The 22,208-nt window shown below is 41.6% G+C and overlaps 1 protein-coding gene across 1 annotated transcript; it reads left to right on the top strand.

Moving 5' to 3' along the window:
• Positions 1 to 8,268: 8,268 nt before the first annotated feature.
• On the top strand, positions 8,269 to 21,292 carry LOC310823331 (putative pre-mRNA-splicing factor ATP-dependent RNA helicase DHX32; the record flags this gene model as incomplete). Its single annotated transcript, XM_083696176.1, has 11 exons — positions 8,269 to 8,547; positions 8,949 to 9,142; positions 12,653 to 13,028; positions 15,102 to 15,335; positions 15,596 to 15,689; positions 15,977 to 16,126; positions 17,958 to 18,149; positions 18,313 to 18,453; positions 18,794 to 18,984; positions 19,343 to 19,533; positions 20,859 to 21,292. The coding sequence occupies 11 exons, from the start codon at positions 8,269 to 8,271 to the stop codon at positions 21,040 to 21,042; spliced, it is 2,226 nt and encodes a 741-aa protein (XP_083552302.1). The 3' UTR covers positions 21,043 to 21,292.
• Between the last annotated feature and the right edge of the window lie 916 nt (positions 21,293 to 22,208).

Below are 22,208 nucleotides of genomic sequence, written 5' to 3'. Positions count from 1 at the left end.
GTCGGTTGCAAAAAGAAAGTTCCAAACTCCGAAAACGTGTCGTGTTGTGCGGTGGGATGCCAGAATCGAAAAGCTGTTAACAAAGGTCTTAATTTTTACCGAATACCATAAACTCACGCACCTTTTAATGCTAACCGCAGACGTCTTTGGTTGCAAGCCCTCAGGAGAAAAGATTGGAACCAGAACCCCATTAAAAATGCCCGACTTTGCAGTGCTCATTTGCAGGGCTCTGGCAGGTCTCCGGTCTCTGTATCAGATTCTGATGCGGAATCTGTGGTCCATGCTAGTGAGCACAACTGCTTTAGGTGCCAGTAGTTTCAGTTCTGCTATGTCTTCATCAGTCAGCTCTGAAAACATAATAAAATAAATGTTAGATAACTCAGCGCTGCAGGAAGAAGACTAACCGGATTATTAAAGACCCTCATCACCCCAGCAACAAACTGTTTCGGCTGCTCCCGTCTGGCAGACGCTACCGCAGCATCCGGTCTCGCACCACCAGACTCAGGGACAGTTTCATCCCACAGGCTATAAGACTGTTGAACTCCTGAGCTACTTAGCTCACCACAATGACACTTTAACTATGCCACTTTATAACATGCCACTATAAAATGCCACTTTAGACCAGTCGACATCTGGATAAAAACGTCTGTTTACATTTCACTTTTTACATTTACATTTATTTAGTTTTATATTTAGGTAAATATTGTTATTGTTGTTGTTTCTTTATTTTTTATTATTTACACTTCTTATTGCACTGTTGGAGGAGCCCAAGACTTAAGAATTTCATTGCCAGCGATTGCTCTGTAACTGTTGTGCATATGACAATAAAACCATCTTGAATCTTGAATCTTATTTTGTTAATACAAATTGCAACCACAGCTGGTTCCATATGTCATTAACGTGTTACATGGCACTGGTAATAACGTTTTTATATGAATTCTGTGTGATAGTAATGGTTTTACATGATGCAATTCAAAGTACTCATTTATACCTGCTTGTTACATGTCCATGACATGATCTTGTCTACATTCAGACTGTGTCTACATTTCACCCAAAAATCTATAATATATCATACAGTGCATTCGGAAAGTATTCAGACCCCTTCACTTTTTCCACATTTTGTTATGTTACAGACTTATTCTAAAATGGATAAAACTTTTTTTTTTTTTTTTTTTTAAATCAATCTACACACAATACCCCATAATGACAAAGCCAAAAACAGTTTAGAAATGTTTGCTAATTTATTAAAAATTAAAAAAATAAATATCACATTTACATAAGCATTCAAACCCTTTACTCAGTACTTTGTGAAGCACCTTTGGCAGTGATTACAGCCTTAAGTCTCCTTGGGTATGATGCTACAAGCTTGGCACACCTGTATTTGGGAAGTTTCTCCCATTCTTCTCTGCAGATCCTCTCAAGCTCTGTCAGGTTGGATGGGGAGCGTCGGTGCACAGCTATTTTCAGGTCTCTCCAGAGATGTTCGATCAGGTTCAAGTCCGGGCTCTGGCTGGGCCACTCAAGGACATTCAGAGACTTGTCCCGAAGCCACTCCTGCGTTGTCTTGGCTGTGTGCTTAGGGTCGTTGTCCGGTTGGACGGTGAACCTTCGCCCCTGTCTGAGGTCCTGAGTGTTGTGGAGCAGGTTTTCATCAAGGATCTCTCTGTACTTTGCTCCGTTCATCTTTCCCTCAACCCTGACTAGTCTCTCAGTCCCTGCCGCTGAAAAACATCCCCACAGCTGCCACCACCATGCTTCATCGTAGGGATGGTATGGGCCAGGTCATAAGCAGTGCCTGGTTTCCTCCAGACATGACGCTTGGCATTCAGGCCAAAGAGTTCAATCTTGGTTTCATCAGACCAGAGAATCTTGCTTTTCATGGTCTGAGAGTCCTTTAGGTGCCTTTTGGCAAACTCCAAGCAGGCTGTCATGTGCTTTTTACTGAGGAGTGGCTTCCGTCTGGCCACTCTACCATAAAGGCCTGATTGGTGGAGTGCTGCAGAAATGGTTATCCTTCTGGAAGGTTCTCCCATCTCCACAGAGCAACTCTGGAGCTCTGTCAGAGTGACCATTGGGTTCTTGGTCACCTCCCTGATGAAGGCCATTCTCTCCCTATTGCTCAGTTTGACCGGGCGGCCAGCTCTAGGAAGAGTCTTGGTGGTTCCAAACTTCTTCCATTTAAGAATGATGGAGGCTACTGTGTTCTTTAGACCTTCAATACTGCAGACATTTTTTTGTACCCTTCCCCAGATCTGTTCCTCAACACAATCCTGTCTTGGAGGTCTACGGACAATTCCTTCAACATCTTGGCCTGGTTTTTGCTCTGACACACACTGTCAACTGTGGGACCTTATATAGACAGGTGTGTGCCATTCCATATCATGTCCAATCAATTTAATTTACCACAGGTGGACTCCAATCACATCGTAGAAACATCTCAAGGATTATCAATGGAAACAGGATGCACCTGAGCTCAATTTCGAGGGTCATAGCAAAGGGTCTGAATACTTATGTAAATATGATATCAGTTTTTTATTTTTAATAAATTAGCAAACATTTCTAAAAAACCTGTTTTGGTTTGTCATCATGTGGTATTGTATGTAGATTGATGAGGGAAAAAATTAATTGAATCCATTTTAGAATAAGACAGTAAGAACAAAATATGGAAAAAGTGAAGGGGTCTGAATACTTTCCAAATGCACTGTATATAACCTTTGACATTGGTCTTTCTACGCTTTGCTCTGGCTGGCTGCAGTTGGTTGTCTGTCTTAGGCTTTCTGAGGCTTCACCTCTCTCTTGGATGTGTGGATCCACATATTAGTACCTGAAGTACAAGATTTCTCTGTCTTTCCCATCCTGACCCACAGCTCAACTTTTAACATAAGTGCAGCTGCATGGCTGCAGCATGACCCTAGCCTGCAGGAAAATGGTATAGAGATTTATTCCTAGCTATCTAATGTATTAACACATTGGTTTAAATGGTGCTTGGCTAGATATGTCAATAACCACAGCTGTATGATTGCAGCAAATGAGCAGTGAATTTGTATTAGATTAAATGAATGACACTGACAGTGGATTGGTAAGTAATAATGGAAAGGTAAGATAATTTAGTAAATTAACGTTAGGTACCCAGCCATACAGGTGCATTTAGTAGTCAGGATACAGGTGTTTGTCTTGTTGACACTAACCCACGCCTTGTACAACTCCGTCTTTTTGCCCTGTCATTGGCTAGGCAGCACCTCAGTCTTCAGCACTACAAAGTTTTGAATTTGGTAATCGTGAAATTGTATGTCTTGGACGTGACGAAAAAGAACAAAGTTGTACGCATCAAGCGACTTGTACGCTTTTAACTTCTCCCGGGTATAAACACTTGGAGTGTCGATCAGGTAAGTAAAACTATTACGTTAAGTCTTCCTCTCTTCATTTGTCCTGTGTTGTCCTTAGCAACGCGAGTTTTTTGCAACCTTGATGCGCGCGCATCCCCAATGTTTACAAACATATATGACGATCTGGCCCGGTGTGATCGGAAATCCGACTCGGATTAAAGATATCTTGATACAAACGCATATTAGCGAAATTACATCTAATTTACGATCCATAAATAGAAGCGCATATAAGCTAAATTTCACCCGAAAACATCCATTAAATACACATACTCATACTTCTGATTATTGCGCAATATAAAAACCCGGAGTAGGAATTCCATTGACACCGGCCTTTTCTCAATTGTTTTGATCATGACTCCTCGCGTCCTCTTCCCCGTCCTCCATTCGTTTCGTTCTCAAAAAGCATTGGAGGAGAATATGTAATTGGAGGAACCTAGATCTTCTCCTCCAATGCGTTTTTAGTAGGACGCGATGAGTCGTGTTACTAACAATTGAGAGAAGTCTAAAGAGAGTAAGTAGGGAAGAGGGGACTGTTAGCATTTCCCTTAGAGCATTCAGGTAAAGCTAGGAATTTTTCGTCGCGTCAATATCAAAACATGAAAAAACATTAAAGCACCCTGCAAACAATATAGCGATTTAGCAAGTACCTTAAAGACAGTTGCCTCGTTAACTTGTTGGCTAGCGTACACAATAAGAAGACATTCAGACAGTTAGTTGTTGTATAATGATTAGTCATTAAGCTTTATGATCACTATGATTTTTGTCGCCTTGCTTGCACAAGACAGTAAAGAAAGACATATATATATAAAGACATTATATTATCTTTATCAACTGCATATCCAGTAGCTATCCTGAAAGAGGGGTGCCTCATGCCCTTCATGTAGATCAGAAATGTTTGTAGTATCCCACCCCTCTGATTATACAGAGGGATCACTTCCTGCTTACAGACTTATTGTGTTCTATATCAGAACATTCATGCATAAACATTCAGGCCTGGATCATCTTTAGCTAAAAATACACACAGATCCTTACTTCCTTCAAAGCATGCACATCACTCACTCCATCATAGTCACATGCCAAACGCTTCCTGGGTCATTCAGACACAAAAATGGATGTAGAGGCTGGGCAAGATTACAGTACATCAGCAATTGCACTAGAACCTGTAAATGCCCTCTTGTGGCAAAAAATTGTATAACAACAACAACAACAAAAAGAGAAGAATAAGTTGTTGATGATGAATTTCGGTGTTAACTGATTAACTGTTCAATCGGTTACTGGGTCTCTGGGACAAGTTTAACACATTATTCCTCTTCCATTTCAAAGAACATTGCATTCATCCAAAACTTTATGAGAGAAAAATTGACCCAGTCCTCTTTCTGCTTGTTCCTCAGGTCATCCTTATTAGTCCTTAGTAGCTCCTGCCAATCTTCTCCAGCTGCTGGGCCACCTCAGGCCGGTCTGGGCCATGGAGAAGATCTTGGCCAGCTCACTTGGAGCAGAGGGCAGGGAGAGAGAAGGGTGAAGAGAGGGCAATTGTGCGTGTGCGTGTGTGTGTGTGTGTGTGTGAGAGAGAGAGAGAGAGAGAGAGAGAGAGAGAGAGAGAGAGAGAGAGAGAGAGAGAGAGAGAGAGAGAGAGAGAGAGAGAGAGAGAGAGAGAGAGAGAGAGAGAGAGAGAGAGAGAGAGAGAGAGAGGCAATATTGTGCTACTAATATTGCTAATAATTTAACTTGGCTAGTGCGGAGAGTGAAAACAAATACATAATAACTATAGACAGAGGGGCTAGATTTTTAAATCTGTCTCTCTCCTAAAAACACATTTTTATAGAATTACTTTTACCTAATTTTAAACATACAGCAGTGCAGTGATTTGGAGTGGTGGAGTTAATTGTATTGCCTTACTATTTTTATAGAGCTTATGTTTTTCCATTTTAAACTTGGACCTCCCATTAGTTTTAAGAATTTCTGCATAATGCACACCTGTCCCTGTTTAAACCAATAGTTGCGCTTATTTCCCTGTTTTTGTTTTCTTATTTCACTGTCTTATTTCCGACTTTGTGGCCTTATATAAATGTGCTATATAAATAAAGTTATTATTATTATGCTCATAATGTGCTGGGCAGAATGAAAAACAATTAGCATACAGAGGTACACTCACCGAGCACTTTTAGGAATACTATATTAACACTGGGTAGGGCCTCCCTTTGCTCTCAAAACAGCCTCAATTCTTCGTGGCATTGATTCCACAAGATGTTGGAAACATTCCTTTGAGATTCTGGTCCATGATGCCATGATTGCATCACACAATTCCTGCAGATTTTTCAGGTGCACTTTCAAGCTGTGAATGTCCCGTTCTACCACATCCCAAAGGTGTTCTATTGGATTTAGAGCCGGTTACTGGGGAAGCCACTGAAGAACAGTGAACTCATTGTCATGTTCATGAAACCAGTTTGAGACGACTTTTGCTTTGTGACATGGTGCATTATCATGCTAGAAGTAGCCATTAGAAGATGGGTAAATTGTGGCCATGAAGGGATGCACATGGTCAGCAACAATACTCAAATAGGCTGTGGCATTCAAGCGATGATTGATTGGTATTAACAGGCCCAAAGTGTGCCAAGAAAACATTCCCCACACCATTCCACCACCTCCACCATGAGAATGTGTACGGGTGTTCCTAATAAAGTTCTCAATACTCATGCCCTGAATACTCAAAAACCAATAAGTAGTTTACCAACCTCTCTTAGATAAAACATTCAACTATATCAGATTTGAGACACTACCCAGAAATATAACTCTCCAGATTCGGTGCAGCCAGAACATGATGTTGCTCCACCTCCCACACCACCCTCACCAACCTCACTATCACCCTCTGCCCAACCTTTAAATCAAAAACAAAGGGGAAGGAAAAAGGTTCTAAGAAACCGTTCAAAAGTGTATGCAGCATTGTATGAAAGCAATGCTAAGCTTGAGAAGGCTCTGCAGAAGGCCGAGAGGTACCGCAAACGGTATGATCGATTATTGAAGATGTTGCAATGCATTGACATGACAAAGGTTTAAGGTGTTTTTTTTAAGTATTCGGAAATTCATAATTTTACAATCACAACTTCGTGTGACTATTTTTGGTTAAAGTTGTTTACAGTAAGACTGTTCATCTGTTCATGGTAAGAGACCAAACAGACTAAATTGATTTGTTTAATGGAATTGTGTGCTTCAGAAGGTTTTCAAATAAATGTCTTCTGTTTTTCTACATGGACGTCCATTCATTGTCATTTCCACAGCACCCAGTCATTTCCACCACCTCATACCTTTTTTTAAAAATAGTTACAAAATTCTAATCACTCATTAAACACTTCTGCATAGTTTATGGGATAATGTTCCACTTAATGTAATAACACAAGTAGTTATTTCCTGAAATGTATCTAACCAATCCAATATTATATTTCAGGTTGTGGTGGATGTAAGCTTTGTGTTTGGTCCTCATCTCAATAAATTTACCTAATCCTCAAATGTATGGTAATTGCAATATAGGTATAAACTGGTAAAACTATGTGTGAAAGTGGTTTTACACTGTTGAGAAATTATGTAAATCATACTATTTTAAAATAATAATCAAATGTTTACATGTGATGGAAATTACATTTGTTCAATGCTGGTCGGACAATATGTAAAAAAAACACCAATTTGTCTTGTAATGTTAGTGCGTTCTCTTATGGATCATGAAACTAGACTAGTTATCACTTTTTTTCCCCTCAAGTTCACAAGGCCAAAAGTGCCTGTAGTTGAAGAATCGCCCATATGTTATCCACAAGCACATGCCAAACAGTTCACTTTAACTTACCGGTTGTCCTGTTTTTTCTCCAAAGCGCTGATTGCACATTAAGAAAACACAGTGACATTAGGCAAGACAACAGTTTTGGTAACTTGCCAATGTAATTTGGTACATCCCATTAAGCAAAAAAAAGAGTAATGTCATGCATGGCTCCAGTTTGTTTGTATTTCTTGGGACATTCTAACAATGGTTTGGGAACTCCACTCCAATAAAAACATTCCTGAAAATTTCACAAATGTTCCTAAAAAAAAAAAACAGAAACTCATTTATGAGACAGTGGTAAAATGTTGTTTTATGTTACGTTTGCTATACCATCGTCTCTCGACACTGTCAAACATAGCTTGTTCAATGGTTACTGAGCAGTCAGAACAGAAGTGGGTAGGCTGTTAGTGTTGACAGTTAGTGTTAGTGTTAGTGTTGTTACTGACAGGTCGTAGCACCAATCAGATATCACACGCGAGCACACTTGTTTTTAAATGTAAAACTTCAAACAAGCGTTTTGTTTTTAGACTGTTGGACATCTCCATTGCTAAATTCTAACTAACTCGCTATCTTCCATAAACAACTGTAGGACGACAATGAATAACAACAGCGTGGGGGTGAGGTAGGAGCTTTCTCAGCCTCAATATAATGTAGTCCTCCGTGTTTCGAAGAAGATCCAATCACATTGGGTCTTTTATTTGGGTCTCCACCTCAGACTGCCAATAAGTATAACTCGTGTGGGGTAATTGGACTCGCGTAGAGGTTGACCCCCGTCCCCCCGTCCCAAATCAGGGGGCTCATCAGTGTCGTCTGTTGGATTCTACCTCGGATTAGTGGTCATATGACCACATTCTGCCAGGCTTCACGGTCGCCGAATTGCCTGAAACAATTTTAATTTGTTCTGACTGTTGGGACAGAGATCCGCTATTTTATCAACCACTAAACAACCGATTTCGAAACTATCAACATGGAATCACACAAACTATGTTCACATTTCGTGCATCTGCTGGTGTGCGCTCTCTAGATTCCGCCTCTTCCTCAATCGGATAAACGAATTGAAATACCCGAACGATGGCGCAGGACGGTGCACCTGCCGCAGAGGAGTATTGGGGGGAGAAAATAACCTACGAATCAGAAGGAGACGTTGCAGGTCTGGAAGACATAGACTATGATGATGTGTTGGAGCTTAATCAATTTGATGGACTGCCTTATTCCTCTCGGTATTACGCACTGTTGAAGGAGAGAAAGGCTCTACCAGTTTGGAGAGCCAAGTGTGAGTTCATGGACTATCTGGTCAGCAGTCAGTTTGTTTTTGTCACTGGCACTGCTAAAACGGGGAGAAGTTCCCAGGTGAGGGAACATTTTCTATCAACATTTTCTATCATTTTCTACATTTTCTATCAATGCATATAAGACAATTTGTATTATTATAAGAAGGATTTGAGAAAAAGGTATTTGGTCATTTGAGGAAGGATCTTTGTAAGATGGTTAATGGAAGTATTTCTCAGCCTTATAAAGAATAACAGGCGTTTTGCTACATTTTGTCCCTGTGTCTTGGCTGTCATTTATTTAACCCTCATTTACTTAAACAGGTTATAAGATAGAAATCTATTTTGCAAGAAGAGAGACCTGCTCTCATCCTTGGACTGAGAGACAGACTTGCATGACATCTCTCGGGCTACAAGGTTCAACTGTAGTGGGAAATGTGTTATGAATGTTTAACTGTCTTTGTGTCCCTGTGGCATCCACAGATTCCCCAGTGGTGTGCAGAATTCTGCCTGTCTGTTCAGTACCGAAATGGTATGGTGGTGTGCACCCAGATCCACAGGCAGCAGACAGTGGACCTGGCTCTACGGGTGGCTGATGAGATGGACGTCAACATCGGCCATGAAGTGGGCTACAGCATCCCCCTGGAGACATGCTGTTCCAGTGACACTGTTCTCAGGTCAGCAAACACAGTCATGCAGGACACACACACACACACACACACACACACACACACACACACAGTTACATCACCCTTCCTCCTAGGTAGCTGTCTCTTTCCTTAAAGAAAAGTAAACAATAGGCTTTGGGTGGCGAAGGCCTCTTTTCAGCAGCTGCCCAGCTCTCCCTCTGACCATTTGCCATGCTCCCGTGTCTCGATCTGCCATGAGTCAGCTGGGAAACAAAGACACACAATGAGGGAGGGAGCAAAGACAACCAGGATGCAAGGAGACCTAATGAATATAATGACCAGACTAATCACTGGAGTAAATCACACTCTGGGACAGCCATGTTCAGCACCTTCATTAAGAAACCCATTTAGAATGATATTGAATGGTCTCCTTCAATATACAGTGCCCTGCATAAGTAATGGGACAGTGAAGCATTTCTTCTTTTGGCTCTATATTCCAAAAGTTTGTATTTGAAATCAAACAATTACCATGAGGTTAAAGTAGAGATTCTCAGAGTTTATTTGAGGGTATTTGTGTACATATTGATTTCACCATTTAGAAATGACAACACTTTTTATACGTAGTCCCCCTATTTCGAGGCACCAAAAGTAATGGGATAATTGGTTTGAGAGGTGTTTCCTGTAAGTCAGGTGTGTTCCGTCACATCAGTTGTGCAGGAACAGAGATCTGTCAATGTCTACTGTAGTATTGATTCTAGGCTTTGCATTTGCCTTTGGAGTTTGCTATTGGTGTCTCTCAACATGAGGACCAAAGAGGTGTCTATGAAAATCAAGGAAGTCATTATTAGCCTGAACAATTATCAAAAAAACAATCAGAAACATAACCAAATCCTTTGGCTTGCCAAAATCAACAGGTCGAAACATCATAAAAAAGAAAGAAAGCACTGGTGAGCTCAGCAATCACAAATGGGCTTGTAGGCCAAGGAAGACATCCACAGTGGATGACTGAAAAATGCTCACTATAATTAAGAAACCCCCCCAAAACAACTGTCCAGTAGATCAGGAACACTCTCCAGGAGGTAGGTGTGAATGTGTCAGAGATTACCATCTGCAGAATACGTCACTGGCCGAACTACAGACGCTTAACTGCAAGGTGCAAACCACTAGTAATCCTCAAAATGGATGGTCAGATTACAGTTTGCTAAAAAGTCTGCAGAGGTCTGGAAAAAGGTCTTGTGGACAGATAATATTCATCTTATCATGTACCAGAGGTTGTAAGAGGAACGTTTAGAGAACAAAGTACCCAAGATTTACAGCATACCACCTCATCTGTGATACATGGTGGAGGAGGTGTTAGGTTTGGGCATGTATAGCTGCCACTAGAACTGGCTAACTCTAAATTGATGATGTAACTGCTGACAGCTGCAGCAGAATGTATTCTGAAGTGTACAGAAACATCTGGTCTGCTCGAGTGCAAGCAAATGCCCCAAATTCATTGGATGGCACTTTATCATACAGTAAGACAATGACCCAAAACATACTGCCAAGCAACTAGGGAGTTTTTCAGGGCCAAAAAGTGGAAAATCTTTAATCTTAAATCCAATGCATTTAATTTCCTGATAAGATTTTAGGCAAAAAGACCTCAAAACAAACAACAACTTAAGATGGCTGCAGTACAGGCCTGGCAGAGTATCACCAGAGAAGATACCCATCGTCAATGGGTCACAGGCTTTAGGCAGTTATTGCATACAAAGGATTATTGACCAAATACTAAACATGAGTGCTGAATTTATGTTAATCTGTCCCATTACTTATGTTACCCTGAAATAGGGGGAATATGTATGAAAAGTGTTGTCATTTCTAAATGGAGAAACCAAAGTGTACACAAATATCATCAAAGTAACAGCTGAGAATCTCTTCTTTAACCTCATAGGTTGATTTCAAATCTACATTTCTGGAGTATAGAGCCAAAAGAAGAAATGCTTCACTGTCCCATTACTCACGCAGGGCATTGTATTCCCTTTGTTTACAACTTTGGTTGTCAATGTCAGTGAAAGCTCTGAGAGGTATTGTCAAGGATTTCTTTTTAATTAGAATATACTGTAGATAGATAGCACTTAAAACAAGTTGATAAATCACTCAGCAGCAGGAACTGTGCTAAGATAAATGCTAACACACACGTGTGTGTGTGTGTGTGTGTGTGTGTGTGTGTGTGTGTGTGTGTGTGTGTGTGTGTGTGTGTGTGTGTGTGTGTGTGTGTGTGTGTGCGTGCGTGTGCGTGTGTGTGTGCGTGTGTGTGTGTGTGTGTGCGTGTGGCTTCGGAAAGTATTCAGACCCCTTCACTTTTTCCATATTTTGTTGTGTTACAGGCTCAATTTAAAATTGATTGATTTAAACTTTTTTTTTTTTTTTTAAATGTATTAAAATTAAAATACAGAAATATTTCATGTACCTAAGTATTCAGACCCTTTGCTATGACACTCTTAATATGTGCTCAAATGCAAAGATGTTTTGAACAAGTCACTCAACAAGTTGAATTGAGTCCATCTGAGTGCTGAGAAGATAATAGTTAATGTGATTTCTGAATAAATATCTTTTATCTTTATCGTCTTTGGTTTGCATCAATTACACACTGTGTGGATTATGATGTCACTACCAACCAATAGCTCAGCAGATTGCATAGTTTTCTCTTGATCCTGACCTAACTCCCCAGTCCCTGCCAGTGACAAACATACCAATAACATGATGCAGCTACCAGTATTCTTCACACAAGGAATGGTGCAGAAACTGCTTTGCATGTGCTGGATTTGCAGTAAATGTAATGCTTTGTAGTAAAACCAAATAAACACATTTCCAGACACTTTATTTGCTGTATCACTTGAATTCATTGTTGCAAACACAATTATGGATATGAGAGAGATTATTTTCCATTATGGGATTCTATTTGGCCACTTGGAACAATTTTGTAGAGTGACTGAGATGATGTTGTCCCATCGACTGTGCTTTTTCCTCTCCGCCATTCAACTTTGTAGATTTTGGAGTCTCCCCAAGGCCTCAGGGTCGCATTCCTGAGCAGTTTTGTTCCTCTCTGTTACTGTGTCATGCGCATTTGCTCAGTTTGTAATGACAACCTGATCCACACAGTGTGTAAATATCCTATACAAATCAGAGACCCTATAAAGCAATAAAAACAAAAATCACATGAACTATTATTATTATTAAGATGGACTCAATTCAACTTATTAAGAGAGTTGTGGATGACATTTTAGCATTTGAGCTCATTTTAAGAGCAAAGGGTTTTAATACTTATGTAAAAGTATTTCTGTATTTCAATTTGAAAACATTTGCAGAACATTCTAAAAACGTGTTTTCGCTTTGTCATTATTGGCTATTTGTGTATGGATTGTTGGCAAACAAAATACATTTAATCAATTTTAAATTGAGTCTATAACACAGCAAAATGTGGAAAAAGTTAAGGGGTTTGAATACTTTCCGAAGCCACTGTATGTGTGCATATTTTCACATGTAACCCAACCGTCTTTCCCTTGACCATCCCAGGTACTGCACGGACGACATGCTTCTGAGAGAGATGATGTCAGACCCTATGCTGGAGCACTACGGTGTGGTCATCATCGACCAGGCCCACGAGAGGACCGTCAGCACAGACGTCCTCCTGGGCCTCCTCAAAGACATCGTACTGCAGAGGCCAGAGCTGCGCGTGGTGGTCCTCACCGCCACACCCCCGGGACCTAGACTCTTGGCTCACTATGGGAACAGCACTCCGCTGCTGCAGCTGGAGGGACTGGGGGCAGCTGAGGTGGTGTACAGTACCAGCAGTCGTAAGGACTACTTCTGCTCTGCCCTGCGCCTGGTCCTAGAGATACACCACTCCCAGGAGGAAGGGGATGTGGTGGTGTTTCTGGCCACCACTCAGGTAAGATTTGGGGTGAATTGTTACTGTGTCATTAACCTTGTTAAGACCAGGTTTTCCTAGTTCGGAAAGCCTAATCAAATACCTTGCAGAATTCAGTTTTTCCTTCAGGTTTTCTTCCATTGTCTTCAATGTTGCAAGCTAGCATAGGCAACAACTCTACGCAGTCGTATCTGGTCGGAAAAGACAACGCAGATAACAACAAACAACCATTCTATGGGCTTGGGGGGAGGGTTCTCGGAATGTAACATCCAATGAAATTGCGAGCACATTCTCCCAAAAATCCAGACCTCTAAAAGAGGAGAATAACGTGATTTGGAGGTATGGCTTCGCAAGACTACTGTGTCACCATATACCATATGATATGGCTGTCCTAGTGTAGTCCCTACCTATTTTACACAATACACCTGGTAAGATTTACCTGGTGAAGTTGTAGTCTGGCAAGGGAGACTAGTCCTACTGTGGCTTGAAATCCAGTTAGGGTAGATTAATTGATCAATTGAAGAGATTATTTGGAAACAGCGATAGACTACTGAAGACTACCATTGATGCTATAGAATCAGCCAAACTTAAGAAGATTAAATCTAAACAGAAACCACCATGGAGAACTGGGGATATTATTAACTTAAAGAAAACATTTTTAAAGAACACCTTACTATCTTCAATAAATCAATTAGAAATGCAAGACAAGCTCATTTCTCAAAGCTGATTTCTAAAAATCATAATATTCCCAATGCTTTTCTCAACTATTGACAGCCTCATAAATCGAGCTCCAAAAAGTCACTCTTTCATCACCTCAACATCAGAGTTTGCAGCATTTTTTCAGAGACAAGATAACAAGAATCAGGTTGGATCTAAACCATGTTATACTGAATGTGTGTGAGCTCCTGTCTTTGGACACTATCCCTCTGCCTAAGACTGATATGAATGATTTTTCTGCTGTTGATAAAGAAATGCTCAGGAATGAAGTAAGGCAATTAAAACCCTCCACCTGCTCATTTGACCCTATCCTTGACCCTATCCCCACCACCTTTTTTAAGACTGTGTTTAATTGTCTTGAGGATGAAGTGCTAGTGGTTGTAAATCACTCCTTGACTGGTTGACTGGTATTTTCCCCTTGACACTGAACTACCATTGTGAAACCTCTCCTAAAGAAAAGTAACCTGGATCCTTCAGTGCTAAACAATTTCAGGCCAATTTCAAACCTTTCATTTTTAAGTAAAATTCTTTAGAAATTAGTATTCAAACAGTAGTTTTACACTTAAGTGCTGCTTTTGATGCAGTTCAAATCACTCAATGGACTAGAGCCTGAATACTTGTCCGGCATGCTTTTAATATATGCTCCCTCAAGATCACTCAGGTCCTCTGGCACTGGCCTTTTAGTTGTTCCCTGGGTAAGGACAAAGAACTACGGGGAGGCAGCATTTAGCGTCTATGGTCCTCACCTCTGGAATAGCCTGCCAGAGGAGCTGAGGTCGTCACAATCTGTAAACACCTTTAAAAGAAATCTTAAGACACCTTTTTAGCTTAGCATTCTCTTAATCCATCTTATTTTAATTACCCTCTACTGTGCTGCACTGGTCTCTCTGTTCTACCATGTCTCGTATTTCCTATACTATCATTTCCTTGTATTACCGTTTATTTTCACTGTATTGTTGTATTTCCTTATATTAACGTTTATTTTCACTGTATTGTTGTATTTTCACTGTATTATTGTATTGTTGTATTTTCATTGTATTGTTAAGCACCTTGTATTGCATTGTATAAATACAGTCTGATTTGATTTGATGTACCAGAACATTAATTTGAAATTCAAGTTAACCCCATCACTATATTTTAATATTGTAAAAGTCCTCTTAATATTGTAGAATATTTGCTAGTTAGATGTTTCTTTGTTTCTTCAGAAAAGATTTAGATAATTTAGATAATTAAGATTAATTTAGATCCATTGTTCCCTTGTTTTCCTTTGTTTACCGCCATGTTGAAATGTTATCTCCTGGTCTAAACTCTAGGAATGCCACAGCCAGACTACTGTTGCTTTTAGAACAGAATTCCCTTAACATCTCTCTTTCTCAGGAAATAGATTTAGCCCATGACGTCCTCCGTCGAGAGGGGCCCAGTTTGCGCCCGGCTCTTGGGGAGCTCCTGCCCATCCCAGTGCACCCTGGGGAGGGTGGGAGTATACTCGTCCTGGGTGAAGAGGAAGGCAAGTGTAGAAGAGTCTTCCTTACCTCCAGCCCAAACGAGGAACTCTTCTGGGCTCTGCATACTCTGAGCTTCGTCATTGACGCGGGGGTCCAGAAAAGATATGTACGTAAATGTGGAGGGTTTTAAGCATACATTTGTACAGGTACCTTACACATGGTAACAACTTGGTACTAAATGGTAATTAATGGTGCTTCTTTTAATCTATGTTCTAAAGAAATATTTCTGTGTGAAAATGTTGTCTTAATATAATAATTGTTACCTTGTATTAGCTATAATATAACAGGTATAACTGTAAAGTTAAAGTGCCACCATCCTTTCATGCATTGACAATGTATTATTCTTTTTCTGACGTCTTCTTATAGTTGTACAACCCCAGGATCAGGGCAAACTCAGTCGACATTCGACCGATCAGTAATAGCCAAGCGGAGAGCCGCAGACAGCTGTTAGGATCAACAGGTATGAAGACTGAACTCAGTCACCAAACCCTCCACTCATATCAGTGTTGCAGACCCTGTTCAGAAACAGCCCCCAGCCCATTTGCCCTATACACTTTTAGATCGAAAACAATTAGATATAATCAGTGCATAGTAGCTCCACCTTTCGCTACCTTGCTCTTACACCCAATCCTTTTCAGATCTACACCAGTATCTAGGTGTAGCCATAGGGTGTCTTCTTTTGTGACTGGGCCATTTCATTCAAAGTGCCTTTTGCCTATACTATTCATAACGTATCATTTCCTGTAGGGAAGTGTTTCTGTCTGTACCCAGAGGACACGCCCCTGCCCGGTGAGACCCGCCCACACATCCTGGAGTCTGACATCACTTCCACCGTGCTCTTCCTGAAGAGGATGGAAATTGTGGGCCTGGGCCACTGTGACTTCATCGACCGACCAGGTAGCTTCCAAGTGAATAGATGTGTGGTGTGCCCATAATGAAAATGCCTTGTTGATGCCAGAGGTCAGAGGAGAATGGCCAGACTGGTTCGAGATGATAGAAAGGCAACAGTAACTCAAATAACCACTTGTTACAACCAAGGTATGCAGAAGACCATCTCTGAACACACAACACGTCGAACCTTGAAGCAGATGGGCTACAGCAGCAGAAGACCACACCGGGTGCCACTCCAGTCAGCTAAGAACAGGAAACTGAGGCTACAATTCGCACGGGCTCACCAAAATTGGACTATAGAAGATTGGAAAAACGTTGCTTGGTCTGATGAGTCTCGATTTCTGCTGCGACATACACAGATGGTAGGGTCAGAATTTGGCGTAAACAACATGAAAGCATGGATCCATCCTGCCTATCAACGGTTCAGGCTGTTGGTGGTGGTGTAATGGTGTGGGGGATATCTTCTTGGCACAATTTGGGCCCTTTCGTAACAATTGAGCATCGTTTAAACACCACAGCCTACCTGAGTATTGTTGCTGACCATGTCCATCCCTTTATGACCACAGTGTACCCATCTTCTGATGGCTACTTCCAGCAGGATAACCAGCCATGTCACAAAGCTCAAATCATCTCAAACTGGTTTCTTGAACATGACAATGAATTCACTGTACTCCAATGGCCTCCACAGTCACCAGATCTCAATCCAATAGAGCACCTTTGGGATGTGGTGGAACGGGAGATTCGCATCATGGATGTGCAGCCGACAAATCTGCAGCAACTGCGTGATGCTGTCATGTCAATATGGACCAAAATCTCTGAGGAATGTTTCCAGCACCTTGTTGAATCTATGCCACAATATATATATATATATATATATATATAGGACAAATATTCCACCAAGACTGCTGTATGGTGACCAACCAGGTTTTGCAGGGCAATATTATGATGTTCTTGGGTAGATCAGGTACCCCTATGTTGGTGTCATATTACCACACTGGTTGAGTGTGTATGTTCCTGAACTCCCTGCTCCTCCTCCACGGAGACACACGGTGGGCTCAGCTCAGTGAGTTTGGCCTGTGCGACCTGTTCTGTTCTATTGGAGGGCAGTGAGCCGTGCGTTAGCTGGGCTGACAGCCTCTGTTGTACAGCCATTGTTGGGGGGGTTGATTTGCTTCCGTGTGCTGAGATCTGTGGGTATGATGATGCTGCAACTATCTATCAGAGGACCAACACTCATTAGCGATAAGAGCTCTGTGCGTGTGTGTATGCGTGTGTGTGTGTGCGCGTGTGTGTGTGTCAAAGGCTAGCCCTGGCTCTCTTACTACACAGTTGCGATCATGTGTGTAGCAGTGCAATGTGGACACTCCACTCTCAGCCTCATGACTGGATGACATTCAGTCTAAAAGTGCTAAACAGATATGTGATGTTGTTGTTGTGATGTTGTTGTTGTAATGTTGTTGTTGTTTCTCATTCATAGGTTGTGATCATATCACAATGAGAGAGTTTGTCAATAATCTAGGTTTTTTATGCTTAAAAAGCAAAGCTTGTCAGTTACTTAATTTTAAAAATGATCATGCAAGGCAGATTTAGAATAACAGTTGATTGGTCTTCATTTTTGTGTCATCATGTTTCTAACTGTATCTATTCCAATAAACCGCATACATTAAATAAGAAATCTAGAATATACAGTATACTATACATTTCAATACTGCTGAAGGAATTTTTTTTTTTTCCTGTTGACCAACAGAATTACAGCTGATGTGTACTGCACCATGTACTCAGTATTGACAGCCTGGTTATACAGTCAAAGTTTACACATCTGTTTATTTCCCTGTAGACCCTGAGGGTCTGATGCAGGCCTTGGAGGAACTGGACTACCTAGCAGCACTTGACGATGATGGCAACCTGTCAGAGATGGGCATCATCATGTCAGAGTTTCCCCTGGAACCTCAGATGGCCAAGATGCTGCTGGCCTCCTGCGAGTTTGACTGTGTCACTGAGGTGGTCACCATTGCTGCCATGCTAGCAGGTGTGTGTGTGTGTGTGTGTGTGTGTGTGTGTGTGTGTGTGTGTGTGTGTGTGTGTGTGTGTGTGTGCGTTTGCGCCTTATCCTGACTCTTTATTCAGTACTGTAGTTTGTCTGTGTACTGTATGTGGTGTTAACCCCTTGTATCCCCCTGTCCCTCTCCCAGCACCAAGCTGCTTCCTGGTTCCATCGGTGGAGTTGAGACCAGAGGCATCCCGGTGCCACATGAAGTTCCAGCACCCTGAAGGAGACCACTTCACTCTCATCAACATCTACAAGGGCTTCAAACAGAGCCAGCAGGATCCATGTGAGTTCACCCTCTGTACTATCTGGCATGTTGGAAATACCATACCTAACCTTAATGGGAACCTCTCTGCTTGATCATTACATTACAATACTTAATATCGATTAAAGACAAATAGCTAAAATATTCACACATTTTGAAGGTGTAGCCAAATGTGTCCTTTGAAGGATAGCCTTCTAGTCAATACCTTACTTCACCACTAAGCATCAATTATGCAGTTTTTGCTGTTGATTGATGTGTGTATGATGGTCTCTCCCTCTTTATATTTCCCCTTTCTCTCTGTCTCTCTTTCTCTCTCTCTCCCTGTCCCTCCTTCCCTCTATCCCTGGATTGCATGCTTTAGACTTCAGTGTGGAGCGATGGTGCCAGGACTACTTCCTGAGTTACCCTGCCCTGCAGACAGCTGACACCCTCCACTCTGAACTGACGGACATCCTGAGGAGGATCGAGCTGCCAGTCTCCCTGCCAGCCTTTGGCTCCAAGGCTAACACCCTCAACATCAAGAGAGCACTGCTAGCCGGCTTCTTCATGCAGGTACCCTAACCGTAACCCATGGATGTAACTCTAACCCTAACCCATGGATGTAACCCTAACCATAAACCTAACCAATGGATGTAACCATAACCCTAACCCATGGATGTAACCCTAACCATAACCCTAACCCATGGATGTAACCATAACCCTAACCGTACAGTACAGTCATGGATGTAGTGGAGGGTAAGTGCACATAAACACTTGTTTAACCTTTTTTGGAGGTGATTTCCGTTTAGCCACCTTTTAAAGAAAATGTGCATATTTGAACGTCAGCAGTTTAAATTTGTAATCTTTTCTTGGGTGTCCATTGTTTACCCAATAGTAGGGTCACGGGTCACTCAACTGCTATTCCTGTCAGGTGGCGAGGGATGTGGATGGATCGGGGAATTACTTCATGCTGACACATAAGCATGTGGCTCAGATGCACCCTCTCTCTGGCTATGGGACCAAGAACCCTAAACTGGGCCTTCCAGAGTGGGTCCTCTTCCATGAGTACTCCTTCTCTGAGGACAACTGCATCCGCACCGTGTCCCACATCACACCAGAAGAGTATGTCCTCCCATTCTACCATTGCCATCTCCATATCTCTGTCATTTTCTTCTTCCTTGTATGTAAAATACAGCCAAGCAAATAACTACTTGTATCACTTGTCCAATAGATAACCACGGATATTGAGTTTTGGGAGAGATTAGTATCTACTGGAGTGACCAGATGCTTTACTATAGTCAAATGTGTACTGTAGGGGGTTTCCTAATCCTGCCCTCCAGTGTGGACTGGATTAGGGGATTAGGGATTATGTATTGCACAGACTACAGGGAGAGCGGTACTGCATTTTAACATAGAGGGCTCTATTTTCAGATGGCACAAAACGTACACAAGTCTACACGCAGGCATATTGCCAATTTGCATTTGGTGGTAACTGTTGAAATTAGCACAGTGCTGTCTCGCCTGTGCTCGAGTGGGTGGAGTAGCGGTATTAGAGGCGTGTTCATGGCAATGAGCAGGTCAAGTGCCATCAGTTGCGCTAAACAATTCTGGCCTTCCAAATAATAATCTATTATTTTATAATAATATTTCAGACACACCCCCTAGTGCTACCATGTTTGCGCTAAGACTGTTTTTTTACGGCGTTAAAATGAGTGTTAATGACAGAGAAAGCTCAATAACCTTCACACACATTGTTAAATTACACACTCATTCTGAAATGATCATAATCCACCAAATGTGTACTAAATGGTGCGTCTGGCAGATGCCATCCAAATCAACCCAGAATGAGAACAATTTGGGTCAGTTGCATTGAACAAAAGTTACATTACCATTTCCACTCATCATTATTTTGATTAGCACCATTATTTTTCTGTTTATTCTGTTTTTATTGGACCAATCTCGTTCCCAGACACTTCTGCCCAATATGCTTAGAATGTCTGGTGGAACAACATGTCAAACTTGGCCTTCTAGGAGAAACTCCTGATGCATAGCCATTGGCTTCTCCCCAGGGTTTTCACACCACATGTTTCTGATTCTGGGCCACGCCTCACAGTCGTGTGATTTGCTAAAATCAAATAATGACAAATACTTTGCTCAGTAAGTTCACTCCCACGAAGGCCAGGTTTGAGTCATAGTTATTCCAGGTTTATATGCGCTGTGTTCAACAGTCTGGGGGCAAGGTTATTATTGGACCTATGTCAAATACATACTGTATGTCAAATCATTTTAAATACTTGAGCTTTACTGTACCTGGTACAATGGCCAAGCTATGAAGTCATGCACAGCTCAAACATATTTGCCATATGTATTTGACCCAGATCTGATAGTTCCCAGTGAGCCACCTCATGTTGATCAACAATGCCTCCCTCTCCCCTCCTCTCCCCCAGGTTCATTCAGATGTCTCCACAGTACTTCTTCTACAACCTCCCGCCCAGCGAAAGCAAGGACATCCTCCAAGGTTACCTTGACCACGGAGTGGCTGCACACTGCAAAGGGAAGAAGAAGAAGACTCCCACACTACAGACTGACACCCAGGAGGGCCAAGTCTATGAGAGATGTGTCATACAGTGACTGTGATGGGCGTGGTCGTGGCCTGTTTGGGATCAGACATTTCTTTTGAATAACCTGTACTTAAGGTGGTACTTGATTTAGCTTGTCCGATGTAAGGGGTCTCCAACATGATTGATCTAGGTTGCACACCAAGCAAGCTAAATCAAGCACACTCAAAGTAATCAAATGAGGATCTGTTTGAGATTACTTATTACCACTTATATTCCCTTGTATCTCCTTGTCACCAGTGTCACCTTTGAGTCAATGAAACTTAGCATCATGTCAGTCTTAGAGTTAATTAATATAATGTCAGTATGTTAGTGTCCTAGATATTCATAGGACAATTGGCCATCTCTAGTCCTTTTGTGTTTATAGAGAGCCCTAAAACACATCAGTCATTTTTGGAACTTGCACTTTATTAGTAAAAGACTACAAACATGTTGGAGGAGTGTTTATCATCAGTTCACCTCTAACCTGCTGATTGGTTGATTAGTTTAATTAAACTGTTTTACACCCGTACTGGGCACCATTTACAGATGTAAGTGAAGTCACTTGACTGGTGCTAAAACATAACAACTTGACAACAAACAGTAATACGTAGGAGTAAGCTTAGCTAATAGCACTAAACTGGGGACAAGCATAGAGACATCTGCAAAGGGGCATCCAGGGAAACGTTTGGGCTTACTGCTCCATCTGGTGTGGAGAGAACAATGTGGTGAAACATTTAAAACATCTCAGATAGAATGTACTTTATAGAGCTGACATGACTCCCTTAGCCACACAACACTCATACCTGTTCTACTCAGCACATTTCTATGTGAAAGTTCTGTACAGGCCCATGGAGTAGGGAGGAGTGACCCAGTTCAGAGGCAGGGCATTACATGACGTATTGCAGCACCATGTGACCACTTTAGTCCTGCCCTGCATTACTGACACCCAGAGACAAGCCGAGGCCAAGATCCAGAGTGCTTTGTATAACCCTTGCTTGCTGAAATAAGCTAAACTGCCTGGCACTGTGGAACACTATATCAAGAGATGTTAATACACTGCATCGAGCATCATCCAGCTAAAATGTAGTTGTAAACAAGCCACATACAGTATAGTAAATCTAAAGCTCTGAGTATTCTATTGCTGGCTATTACTATAAATGTGAAGATAGAAGACAAATGACACAGCAGTTAAAAATA

This window comes from Argentina silus, assembly GCF_951799395.1.
Source record: "Argentina silus genome assembly, chromosome: X".
In the NCBI taxonomy this organism is placed as follows: Eukaryota; Metazoa; Chordata; class Actinopteri; order Argentiniformes; family Argentinidae; genus Argentina; species Argentina silus.
This window is presented reverse-complemented; position numbering and strand designations above follow the sequence as displayed.